This window comes from Podarcis erhardii (genome assembly GCF_964252035.2).
Source record: "Podarcis erhardii genome assembly, chromosome: 7".
Lineage (NCBI taxonomy): Eukaryota > Metazoa > Chordata > Lepidosauria > Squamata > Lacertidae > Podarcis > Podarcis erhardii.
This window is the reverse complement of record NC_138511.1, coordinates 82,706,063-82,718,919: the sequence shown is the minus strand read 5'-3', so window position 1 is coordinate 82,718,919 and position 12,857 is coordinate 82,706,063. Positions and strand designations below refer to the sequence as shown.

The 12,857-nt window shown below is 48.5% G+C and overlaps 1 protein-coding gene across 2 annotated transcripts in view; it reads right to left on the bottom strand.

Moving 5' to 3' along the window:
- MEGF8 (multiple EGF like domains 8) overlaps positions 1-12,592 on the bottom strand; it is a 61,076-nt gene extending 48,484 nt beyond the window's left edge. For both annotated transcript variants that reach the window (XM_081868611.1, XM_081868612.1), the window contains exons 1-9: positions 12,495-12,592; positions 10,492-10,755; positions 9,011-9,174; positions 8,506-8,712; positions 7,129-7,309; positions 5,482-5,570; positions 4,030-4,252; positions 2,939-3,119; positions 444-589 (exon numbers count right to left, since the gene is read on the bottom strand). In XM_081868611.1, the coding sequence (XP_081724737.1) occupies positions 444-589; positions 2,939-3,119; positions 4,030-4,252; positions 5,482-5,570; positions 7,129-7,309; positions 8,506-8,712; positions 9,011-9,174; positions 10,492-10,678 (1,378 nt within the window). In that variant the 5' untranslated portion in view covers positions 10,679-10,755; positions 12,495-12,592. The remainder of the gene's footprint in view (positions 1-443; positions 590-2,938; positions 3,120-4,029; positions 4,253-5,481; positions 5,571-7,128; positions 7,310-8,505; positions 8,713-9,010; positions 9,175-10,491; positions 10,756-12,494) is intronic.
- Positions 12,593-12,857: the final 265 nt, after the last annotated feature.

Here is a 12,857-nt window from a genome sequence, read left to right as displayed (position 1 = left end):
TGAAACTTTGCCTGGCATGCAAATAAAACTGCCTGGGCAGCCTTTGCATGCCAAGTTTCTGTGTCTCAGGCTGTCAGAGGAAAAGGATCAATGCAAGGAGGGCAGGGGTTTGGGGAATGGTGGAAAACTGGTTTGTATTATCTGCACTAAAAATGATTAGGAACAGAGGAAGATACTGAGTCAGAAAATGAATCCATTTAGCTCAATAGTGTCTACACAGACCGGCAGCGGCTCTCAAGGATTTCAGACAGGACTGTCTGCCAGCCTTACCTGGAGATGTTGATGGGGACTGAACCTGAGAACTTTGGCATGTTATGCCACCAAGCTACGGCCCTTCCCCAAATTCCCAAATATTCAGTATTGGAAGGAAAGATTTGACCCCCACCCCAATTCTCACATTCCTCCACACACCCCTACCCTCTGGCTGGAGAGGCCATACTCACCATACACAACCATGTAGTTGCCAATGACTGTGGCAGAGTGAAAGGCCCGCTCTCGAGGTCCCCGGTGCGAGTCCTTCGCGCGCAACGTACTCCAATAGCGCAGGTCGACGTGGAAGAGGTCGGTGGTGTTCACACGCACGCTGAAGCTGAGGGCAGGAGAGTTTTAGGTAAGCTTTTCTTCCTGCCTTGGTCAGACCACACCTGTGGGGCTACCTTTGAAGGTGATGCAGAAACTACAACTAATCCAGAATGCGGCAGCTAGACTGGTGACTGGGACCGGCAGCCGAGACCATATAACACCGGTCTTGAAAGACCTACACTGGCTCCCAATACGTTTCCGAGCACAATTCAAAGTGTAGGTGCTGACTTTTAAAGCCCTAAACGGCCTCAGTCCAGTATACCTGAAGGAGCGTCTTCACCCCCATCATTCAGCCCGGACACTAAGGTCCAGCTCCGAGGGCCTTCTGGCGGTTCCCTCGCTGCGAGAAGCCAAGTTACAGGGAACCAGGCAGAGGGCCTTCTTGGTAGTGGCACCCACCCTGTGGATCACCCTCCCACCAGATGTCAAAGAAATAAATAACTACCAGACTTTTAGAAGACATCTGAAGGCAGCCCTGTTTAAGGAAGCTTTTAATATTTAATAGGTTATTGTATTTTAATATTCTGTTGGAAGCCGCCCAGAGTGGCTGGGGAAACCCAGCCAGATGGGTGGGTTATAAATAATAAATTATTGTAATATTATTATTATGGAATCCATTCTGTGTCCAGTTGTGGGCGCCACAACTGAAGGAGGATAGTGACAAGCAGAAACGTGTGCAGAGGAGGGCAACCAAGGTGATCAAGGGTCTGGAAACAAAGCCTTACAAGGAACGGTTGAGGGAGATGGGTATGTTTAGCCTGCAGGTTGAGAGGAGATACAATAGGCACCTTCAAACATCTAACAAGTTGCCACACACAGGATGGAGCAAACTTGGTTTCTCCTGCTCCAGAGGCTAGGACCCAAACCAATGGACTGAAGGTACAAGAAAGGAGATTCCGACTAAACATCAGGAAGATCTTTCTGACAGTAAGAGCTGTTTGACAGTGGAACAGACTTCACTGGAATGTTGTAGACTCTCCTCCACAGGAGGTTTTTAAGCTGAGGTTAGGTGGCCATCTGCCTGTTACGATATGGATGCAATGCAGCTGCAAAGTGCTAGCTTGAAAAGTAAACATGATGGGAATGTTGGGACTGCCCGTGGGAAACAGAGGGACAGTCAATTCACAGTGCGAAGCACCGGAATTAGCTCAGAGTGTAATATGAGCTCTTCCGTTTATTCCTGTGCAGGAAGTTTTTGTTACTAGAATGCTAGAGCTTGAAGAGAGCAGTCATGTTTTTTGTAATGCTGCAAAGACAGAAATAAAGGCATGTAAATACGTTTCTGTCTATCTCTTTCCCCTGCCCGGGGGGGGGGCAGGAAAGAGGGGGGGTGTTCTTCTCACGCTGAGAAGGATCGCCTATTGCGACCTAGCCTGGATCTTGCTGGGGAATGCAGCCAGGGAGGTCAACAGGAGATCAAGCCGGGTGCCTGGGAGAGTTGCCAGTTTCTCCTGATATGGGCTTGATTTCCGACACTGCCATGGATGCTTTAGTTCAGATTCCAACTATACAATTCCAGCTCTACAAGTCCTATGATTCTATGATTCATATCACCCCCTTCATGTTTCCATCATCTCAAGTCTGCCCACAGTGTAAGCGTCAATCTCATTTGGCCCAGAGGGACTGTTTATTTTAACACATATGTTTAAATTAGAATTGCTGGGTTTTTCTTATAGTTAATGTGAGTTGATATGGTCTCTTCCTTTTCCCTTCCTGTTATATTTGCAATAAAAATAGATTTTCAAGGAAGCAATTGCACCCACAAGCATTGACTCAATAACCTGAGAAGGTGGGAACTTAGCCTTATATCAGGAATGGGGAACACATGGCTCTCCCAGGGTTACTGGACTACAACTCCCATCAAGCCCAGCCAGCATGGCCAACAGCTAGGGCTGATGGGAGTCGTAGTCCAATGCCACCTGTAAGGCCACAGGTTCCCCATCCCTTGTCTATATGCCAGCTGTACCAACCAAGGCAACTTCCTGCATCAATAGGGCAGAGGAAGTTGTAAATCAAACCCCCAAAGGCCTTTTGCTCCAGTTTTCCTTGATGTTCTGAACAACAAAAAGATCTACTTCTGCTATATATATATCTTCCTATATACATAAAATTGTAAGGCTGCCGTCACGCTGCAGTCTGAATGGCCACCAATAGAAAGCTACGACTGGGTAGCAGGCAGCCAAGGAAAGCTGTTCAAAGGAGCAGGATGGGGGGTGTTTCACAGAGGAGTGTGCAGGGGATGGGTGAGGTGTAAAGGGAGGAGGGTTTGGCCAGTTGTAGGGCAGATAGGTGGGGCTGGTGGGAGGAGTGAGCAGGGGTGGCAGCCCCTGGTATATACTCCCAGTTTTCTCTTTACCGAGCGGTTGAGGGTCGGTGCCCGCCGTAAACCAGGAGAGTGCGGGAGGCTGCGTGGAACACCATGGAGTGGCCTGCAGCTGCAGGAGCCTTGCCCCCCGAGGGCACCACCAACTCCCAGCGCCACATCCTCAGATGGAAGCGGTACATCTGTGAGGAAAAGACATCCACCGAGGTGCGGCCTGCGTAAAGGAAGGGAAACAAGTGAGCAGGGCTAAGAGCGCCTATTTCCAGCTCTGGCTGGTTCACCGGCTACAGCCCCCTTTTGGAAAGAAGTGACTCGGCCACCAAGCTCCACGCTCATGTGACCGCCGGGCTGGACTGCTGCAATGTGCGCCGCATGGGGCTGCCCTTGAAGACATCTCGGAAACATCAACCGCTCCGAAGCGCAGCAGGCAGGTTACTTGACTGGGGTTCCATACAGAATTCACACAGCAACCTGCTCTAAAACAGCTGAACCAATCACCAGTTCGTTTCCAGGCCCAATTCAGGGGGCTCACGTGAGTGGTTAGAGCCCTAAATGACTTAGAACCTGAATATCTGGGCGATCAGCTCCTTTCCTACATACCCTCTTGGGTGTTAGGATTGGCAGAGGGGGCCATCCTGGTAGTTTTGCTGCCCTCAGAAGCTGAGGGGGTGGCAGCCCAGGAGACGGCCCAGGAAACAGCCCCTAAACTATGAAAGTCTGTCCCCACAAGCCATAACAGGCACTTCCATTGTACCATTTCTGTCACGTGTTGAAGCTGCACTTATTTACCTCTGGCTTCTGACAACTCAGATAGATACTTTCAGGACCCACCCTGGTCTTCTAGTTTCAGATTATTTCGACAGATTTTAATCCTGTGTTTTTATACCATTGCCACCCACCCGGAAATTTATGGTGACAGGCAGCTAAGGAATCCTATTATTATTAGTAGTAGTAGTGGGTGAGGCAAAGTATTCCAGTACTCTACTTTTCCACATCCCATTCAAGTCGCTGCACTTCAGGTTATTGGAGGCTTTTAGGCAGAGGTTGGATGGCTATGGATGCTTTAGTTGAGATTCTTGCATTGCAGGGGGGTTGGACTACGATTCTGTGATTCTTGTTCTCACCTCCAAATATGTAAAGCCATTCATTCACGATGGCAGAGGCGTGGCCGGCCAGCCCGGGAGGTGGAGGAAACCAGGTGGTATTGAGGGGCACCAGCTCCTGCCAACGGCCTTCCCAGGGCAGGTACATCCAGATGTCGTTTGTAAGAAACCCGCTGGCCAGCTCGCCCCCAAAGAGGACCAGGAAGCCCTCCCATTCCACGGCGACGTGGGAGTGGCGGGCCGACTGTAAAAGGGGGAGGACAAAGGAGTTAGACAAGTGGGAGGTATGGGATCAAGGCACAGTGGGGCAGATTTGCCCCCTCCTCAGGGCCATTTCACTCATGACGCAGCTGCATGGAAGGCTCAAGGGGCAGCCTCCTGGCTCTGAGATAATAATAGTAATAATAATAATAATAATAATACATTTTTATTTATATCCCACCCTTCCCGGTTCAGAAAACCAGGCTCAGGGCAGCTAACAACAAATTTAAAACACTTAATTGATGCAACAACAAAACAGCATAAAATACAGTATAAAACGTGAATAACAATAAATTCAGAAATCAAAAATCAATTTAGGGGGGAAATCCATCCAATAAACATTAGATGATCGCCAGGGCTAGCTGGCTAAATTAGTCCTATTTGGGCCAGTGAGGAGACCAGGGGAGAATTAGCTGTGGGATCCCAGAGCGGGTAATCTTCATAAAAAGGGGAGTGGGAAGGAAGGAAGGGGAAAAGATCAGGCTAAGTTCAAATTGAAAGCCAGGGGGAATAGCTCTGTCTTACAGGCCCGGCGGAAGGAAGTTAAATCCTGCAGGGCCCTGGTCTCATGGGACAGAACATTCCACCAGGTCGGATGCGTGCTGACACACATTAATGATGATGGAGTCACACATTACATTTTTATGAGGATACTATAAACATCTCAGGTTCATGGACCCTAAAGGGCCTTGTTTAGATTTTTTAAATCTATACTTATTTTTAATAGGTTTTTTAAAAAAAACTTCATCTTTTAAAAATAATGATGGCAATTTTAGATATACAGTGGTACCTCCAGTTACGAACTTAATTTGTTCTGGAGGTCCATTCTTAAGCTGAAACCGTTCTTAACATGAGGCGTGCTTTCATTAATGGAGCCTCTTGCTGCTACTGCACCACCGGTGCACGACTTCCTCTCACATCCTCTCACTTCCTCTCACATCCTGGGGCAAAAGTCACAACTAGGGGCATCTACTTCCGGTTAAGCAGAGCACGAAGCATTCATAAGGGGGATGGTACGTAACACGAGATTCCACTGTACTGTATTTGTTTTTAATTTGTTTATGGGTTTTAGTCATGTTTTAGTTATCATTTCATTTATACACTGCTTGATATTTTTTTCCTGACCAAGTGGTTTATATATTTTCTAAATAAACAGAATTTTAAAGTGCCGCATAAATCGCTGCTGGGCAACAAAGGAAAGAAGATGCTTACCGGAGAGGGGTTGAGCACTCGCCGATGCCAGACGTTGGTGGTGAAGTTATAGAACACAAGGTCCCCCAGGGCCGTGTTCAGATCCAAACCTGGAGAGGGAAGCAGAAAAGCCATGGGGCTACAAAACAGGAAGGAAGTGCCCCTTGGGACTGCAGGAGGGAAAGGGAGCACCCCAGGACTGTACTATGGTTACAAGGTTTTTTTCAATGAATCCGGGGACCCCCCTTTTTTTTTAAGCTGAGTAGCAACAAGGAATCAGTAGTGGGGATGGTGAGGAAAAGACCCTGGGCCCAAGGACACATGCATATTGTATAAAAGTGCAAAGTCCTTCTTTCGCACCCTGTGAAAGATAAATGCGCAGTTTTTAAAAAAACTGGGCAACAGCGTGCCACGCGCCAGGGACTCCTGAGCTTTCCCTGACCTCCTTCCCCCTTTGTTTTGACAGATCTTTTGCCTTATCAATTTTTATTCAAATTGCACATATACACAAAAAAACATAAACAAAAAAAAAATCCACCACATACCTTATACAAATTATATCCACTTCACAAATCATAAATAAAATACATAACTGAGTTCATCTCAACCGAGCCTTGGACTTCCCTCCACTCCTTTGGTAAGTATCGAATAAATTATATAGTCGCGTACTTTTTAACTCTTTTACATAGGCCTTTCCCGCTGTTAGAGTTATTTCAACCCCGCCAGTGTCACCTGAGATTTAGATTCCATATACATTAAGTATTTCTTCCAATTATCATGAAATTTCTGTTCGTCTTGGTCCCTTAATCTTCCTGATATTCTATCAAGCTCAGCATAATTTATCATTTTAACCTGCCAATCACTTATGTTGGGTATTACTTCTAATTTCCAATTTTGTGCTAACATAATTCTTGCAGCTGTTGTAGCATATAGAAACAAGATCTTATCTTCTTTTTTAATTTCTTTACTAACCATTCCTAACAAAAAAGCTTCTGGCTTTTTGGGGAATGTATATTTCAATATTTTTTTAAGTTCATTATAAACCAATTCCCAAAAGCCTCTCACTTTGTAACACGACCACCACATATGGTAGAGGTCACCTTCTACCTCTCTACATTTCCAGCATCTTTTATCCTTCAACTTATAAATCTTCGCTAGTTTCACTGGTGTGTGATACCACCTGTAGATCATTTTCCACAGGTTTTCCTTTAGTGCCATGCATGCCGTAAATCTCATATTCTTGTTCCATAGTTCCAACCACCTCCCAAAATCGATGTTATATCCCATGTCTATCGCCCACTTAGTCGTGGCCTCCTCCCGTTTTGACAGATCAGGGGGAGGCTTGGGAGTCATGGGTGGGCGGTTGTTGCCCAGGAGGGGCCAGTCTGGTAGTGCAGTTGGCTCTGGCTGGTTTCAGGAGCTGCTCGCTGCCGTGGCGCAGGAAAAATGGTGGGTGCCACGGCAGAGCAGCAAGCAGCTCCTGAAGCCAGCCAGAACCAACTGCGCTAACAGCCTGGCTCCAGGCTGCTAAGGCTGCCGCTGCCACGTTTCCTGGGGACAGATTTGCAAATCTGGGGACGTCTGGTAACCCTACTGTAGACCCCAAATGCCCAGAGCGGCTCCCTTCCTTCCACCCCACAGGAGTAGATAACTGGATTAATTTCTGACCTCCGAAGATGTACAGTCCTCCAGTGGAGGGCAAGAAGGCACCAGCCGCTGCCGTGCGGGGCCGGAAACTAGGATCCCGGGCGCTGACGTTGTACCACTTGCCGGCTCCTTGGTTCTCGCTCAAGGCTAAGTCACAGGCCCGGCCCACAAAGCCAGGTTCACACCGGCAATGATCTGAGCCCTGTAGGGAAGCAGTATACCCTGTCAGGACAACAAAATGTAAGGCTCCCTGCAAAGCGCCACTGGCTCGCAGGCAGGGAGGAGAAACTCATCTCAAGGGGGAAAGGTAGCCCTTGTGCCTAGAAGAGTATGCTTGAAAGCAAAACTGAAGGTATCCGAGACACGTCCGAATGAGATTTCCAAGGTTAGAGACACGGAGCAGGCCAAGATCTGGTGCTTGCAAAGAGTTCCCCAAAGGAAGCAAAAACCAGGGGAAAAATGAGGCAAAATAACAAACACTGCAGAATAAGATTACACTAAGTAACAGAGATTAGGCAATGTTGTTAATTATTATTATTATTATTATTATTATTATTATTATTATTATTATTATTTATACCCCACTCATCTGGCTGGGTTTCCTCAGCCACTCTGGGCAGCTTCCAGCAAAATATTAAAATACAATAAACAATAAAATATTAAAAGCTTCCCTAAACAAGTCTGCCTTCAGATGTCTTCTAAAAGTCAGATAGTTGTTTTTTGACATCCGGTGGGAGGGCGTTCCACAGGGCGGGTGCCACTACCGAGAAGGCCCTCTGCCTGGTTCCCTGTAGCTTGGCTTCTCACAGTGAGGGAACCACCAGAAGCCCCTTGGAGCTAGACCTCAGTGTCCGGGCTGAACAATGGGGGTGGAGACACCCTTTCAGGTATACAGGATTGAGGCCGTTTAGGGCTTTAAAGGTCAGCATCAACACTTTGAATTGTGCATGGAAACATACTGGGAGCCAACGTAGGCCTTTCAGGACTGGTGTTATGTGGTCTTGGCGGCCACTCCCAGTCACCAGTCTAGCTGCCACATTCTGGATTAGTTCTAGTTTCCGGGTCACCTTCAAAGGTAGCCCCACGCAGAGCGCACTGAAGTCCAAGCGGGAGATAACCAGAGCATGCACCACTCTGGCGAGACACTCCAGAACAGAGAGCTGTGCAGAACTCAGTTGTTCCTGGAACTGAATTCGGATTGTCTCTTCATTTTTTAATTTTGCAAAAAGTGTGCCCCCACTCGAGAAATACAAGATGGAGGCTACAGGGGAAAGGCAGGATAAAGTTGTGTCTAGGGCAAGAAGTTTGGGGTGACCACCCCCCACCACACACACTTGGCTGCTACAAATGCTCTTTATGGGGCAAGCACAGTGAGATCCGGAAAGTCGCAAGTGTTACCTGGCTGCAGCTGCCATGGCTCTGGCAGTAGGTGACGCAGTCAGGCATGGAGCAGCCCTCGCCGCCCCAACCTTGGAAGCATGTGCAGTGCCCGTCGTTGTCGCAGATCCCGTGTCCCGAGCAGCCCATTGGGCACAGCGAGACCGTGTAGGTGGCATTGAAGCCCAGGAGGTTGTAGTTGGCATCACTGAAGAGGTGCAGCAGCATCTGCCAAGGAGTTAAGAGGGCGGGATGGTGCCAAGATCGCAGCTACATGCCCCACATGTAACCCAAGATCACAATTACACGACTCACGTGTCCCTTAAGAGTCCACAGCTACGTGCCCCGTGTGCCCCTCTCCCCAGGATGCAGCAATCTCCAACCTCATCTCAACAAAAACTCATGAATGGCCACCTCCCGAACCCCAGAGCAAAACCTCCAGGCGACGGAGCCCTTCCATGCCCATGGGTCCAGGCCTATGTCTATTGGTTGCAACTTGAGCCCATCCAACCTCCGGGGTCAGTACCTTGCCAGAGGTGGCCTCGATGGTGGGGGGCAGGGTGCTGCCGCTGAGGCTGGCCAGCAAAGGGCTGCTGGGAGAATCTCCATCGTAGATGAACAGGTAGTCATAGGTGCATTCAGTATCCATGAACATGAACGTCAAGAGGATGCGGTAGCTGCTGCTGGGAGCTGAACAGGGTGGAAAAGTGGGGCGGGAGGGTTAGAATACCAGGCACAGGACCAAGAATGGGCTTTCATCATTTCCTGACTCCTGTAAGGCAGGGGGTACCAACATGGTTCCCATGAGCCCTGGAGGGTCTTCCCCTAGAGCCCACTAAGCTTCTTAGCCCCCTTGGTCCAAGAGGCACTGAGTGGGGTCACCTTTTGTCCTGTGAAAAATGCACAGAACTGAAGGAGGAAGTTTGAGGAAGGGCGCTCTTTCTCACTTCCTCTTTCACCTCTATGGGAACAAGGTTCTGCGCCGCCAACAGCTGTGTGATAGGCAGGCATTCAAGAAGGGGCCATTCCCATTTCTGCAGCAGGAAAAGTGGGCACTTGCAGGATTTCTGTGCACCATGTAACTGCTGGGAGGCACAGAACCCCACCATCACCCTTCTTCAGATCACACGACTGATATATTTGACAGGACTTCTCAAATGTATCATTAACCGGCTGATTTATATTTAAAGGTAGAAACAAATGGGTGGGGGAAACCTTTTTTTATTATTATCTTTATTTAGTTATTAGATTTATATACCACCCTTCATCGTAAAATCTCAAGGAAGTTCACTGAATAAAATGCAAGATAAAAACAAGTAAATACAGTCATACCTCGGGTTAAATATGCTTCAGGTTGAGCGTTCTCAGGTTACGCTCCGTGGCGACCCGGAAGTAATGAAACGTGTTACTTCTGGGTTTCGCCGCTCGCGCATGTGCAGACTCTCAAAATGACATCACGCGCATGCGCGGAAGCAGCAAATCGCGACCGGCGCACACGCGGGTTGCATTCACTTCAGGATGTGAACGGGGCTCCGGAACGGATCCCGTTCGCATCCAGAGGTACCACTGTAAGTAAAACAAAACAGCAAAATAAAAACCTCTTCTTCCCACAGACACATTTAAAAGACTATAGAATATTAATCAGCTAAAGGCCTAGTTGAAGAGGAATGTTTTTGCCTGGTGCCTAATGGTGTTCAATGAAGGCACCAGGCAAACCTCCCTGGGCAGAGCATTCCACAAACGGGGAGCCACTGCAGAAAAGTCCCTGTTCTCATGTTGCCACCCTCCAGGCTCTCGTGGAGGAGGCACAAGAAGAAGGGCCTCAGAAGATGATCTCAGGGTCCAGGACTTTGGTTGCTGGTTTTGTTTGTAATTAAAGTCTCTGTTCTATCCTACTTTTTATTTTTAGTTTAGGTTGTTGCAGACAGCCACCATAGGACTTTCGGATAAAGAAGGTAGATTAATATACTTCCAATAATAAATAAAGAAGCCTCCCCAAATTCCTACCTTCCACTAGCCACTCGCAGTTGCCGTTGACAGAATAGTTGCCCGGCCCGTCCGTCACATAGCCTGACGCACTGCGCAGGACCTGGCGCTGCCCCTTACAGTCGCCACCGCTGGCCCAACGGATCCCACACAGGGCTAAAAGCAGCGTTACCAGCAACCTCAGGCAGCCGTCCAATAAGGAGTCCATGATGGGGTTTGGATCTCCCCACAATTCGGAGGCTGCTCAGCACAGTCCAAAAGGTGAAGGGAATGCCATAATCCAGCCTGAAAGAGCAGAGAAGAACTCCGGAGGTCAGGCAGAGTATACTGTTTATTTTCATTTTCATCATCGCCATCATCCGCACTGCCCGTTGCAACTTAAAATCACAAAAAATTAGGTGCATCCTAAAAACATACATCTCGAGTGCCAAAATAATAATAAAAATAAATATAATTGTATTATTTATACCCTGCCCATCTGACTGGGTATCAGGTGCATCTCTGTGGGGAGTTCCACAACCTAGGGGCTGCTGGAGAAAACACCCTCTCCCGAACTGCCATCTCACCAAAGCTTTTGAGGGCAGTGGAACAGCCAAGATGGCCCAGAGAGATTTTGGGGCACAAGGAGAAAGGCAAGGAGTTGTTTAGCACAATAGAACAGCCTTCACCAGCCCATTTCTCTCCAGATGTTTTTTGGACTACAACTCCCATCAGCCCCAGCTCCAGCATCTGGAGGGCACCAAGTCAGCGAAAGGTAACTTTTGACAAACTTCCCATTCCCGGAACGTAGACAGGGCTCAGATCCACAACTTGTTACAAATGCTGAATTCGAGTAATAGGTATAGGACAAGACAGAATGTAGACAGAATAAAGAATAAAGAAAGAATAAAGTAAAGGGGACTGTGTCTCCAAACTGCAGTCAGGGCTTTCCAATCCTTTCTCACAAGCAGCTTAAATTTCAGACCTTAAAGCAGCCAGTGCCCTCCAGATGTTTCAGACAACTCCCACGGAGGGCACCGGCTTGGCGAAGGCTGCCTTACACCAATAACAAACCCACTCCCCATAAAGCAAACCGGGTGTGTACATGCAGTGCTGTTTTTCTGGGGGGATGCAGGGGTACGTAAACCCCTAAACATTTTGTGAATCTTTGTACTTCTGTCCATTTACTGTATTTTCCCCGATTTGAATTATAAAATGGTGATTTTCTTGCGTCAAAATGACAGTACCCCTAAACATTTTTTTAAAAAAAGCACTGTGTAGGTGTCACATGTGTGTTTGGTATCCTCCCACCCACCCCAAAAAAAGGCTTTATGGGAAAAGGAAGAGAAACCCATAAACAGAAGGGAAGAAATTCCCTGGAACTGGTCCCAGCTGGGGAATCAAAACAAGTTTCCTAGGAGGAAACTTACGTCCAGAGCAGGATTTTTTTCCCTTTTTCCTTTTAAGCATTACTCTGGAGTTACAGATCTTTGAAAAGGAGGAGACCCTAAAGGGAGAGGGGAGTCCCTGCTAAGTCTTTGGGGTTGTGAGAATCATACCCTCGAGATGCCCAGAGGGGCTGCAGAAAGGAACAGAAATGCGCCCACACTGTGTGTGTATATATAGAAAGGGAGGTTCACGAGGAGAGCCCGGGAGGCGACGTGTGTTTGTGGGAGAGGAGAGGGCTTATTGCTTTTGTTTTGTCCTCCCATTTCTTGTGAATTTCGTGGGGGGTTTTTTATCTTGTATTTCTATTCTGTCACCCTTCACCAGTAAATCTCAGGGCGGTATACATAATTAATAATAACAATAACAAATGATGAGTGGGGCGAACGTGGGGGCCGGGAAAGGGATAAATCCTGCAAACGGGTGACTTTGCAGCCAGGGGACTCTCTGGAGGAGGAAGGTGAGGGTCGAGGGGGGGGTCTATCGGGTGAGGTCTATTAGGGTGGCCTACGAAGGGGGGACCATGCGGAGGCGTGCAATGAGGGGGGGAATGCGGGAAAAGAGAAGACCCACCTCCCCCCCCCCCCGCGAAGACCCACCTGCCGCCGACTCCGCTACCCCCGCGGCCCATAGAGAGGCGCAGCCCGGGACCGATGAGGCGCAGCGAGAGGACGGGGCCAGAGCGGCCCGCGGGAGGAGCGCGGCGCATAGAGAATGGGGGAGAGGGATAGAGGGGAACCGGAACACGGACGTTCCCTGATTTCTATGGAAAGGCAACGGGCGATTGAAGAACCATAGAGGCCGCAGGGGAAGCGAGAGGCTAGAGCGGCGAGTTCTAGGCGGGTGTGAGTGTGTGGAGGCCGCTGAGGACCGTTGTCATGGCAACTGGAGGGACCGGAGGCGGGATGTTTATTTATTACCATGAAATGTAATACACCCGCTCATTTGATTATGTGTAGTGA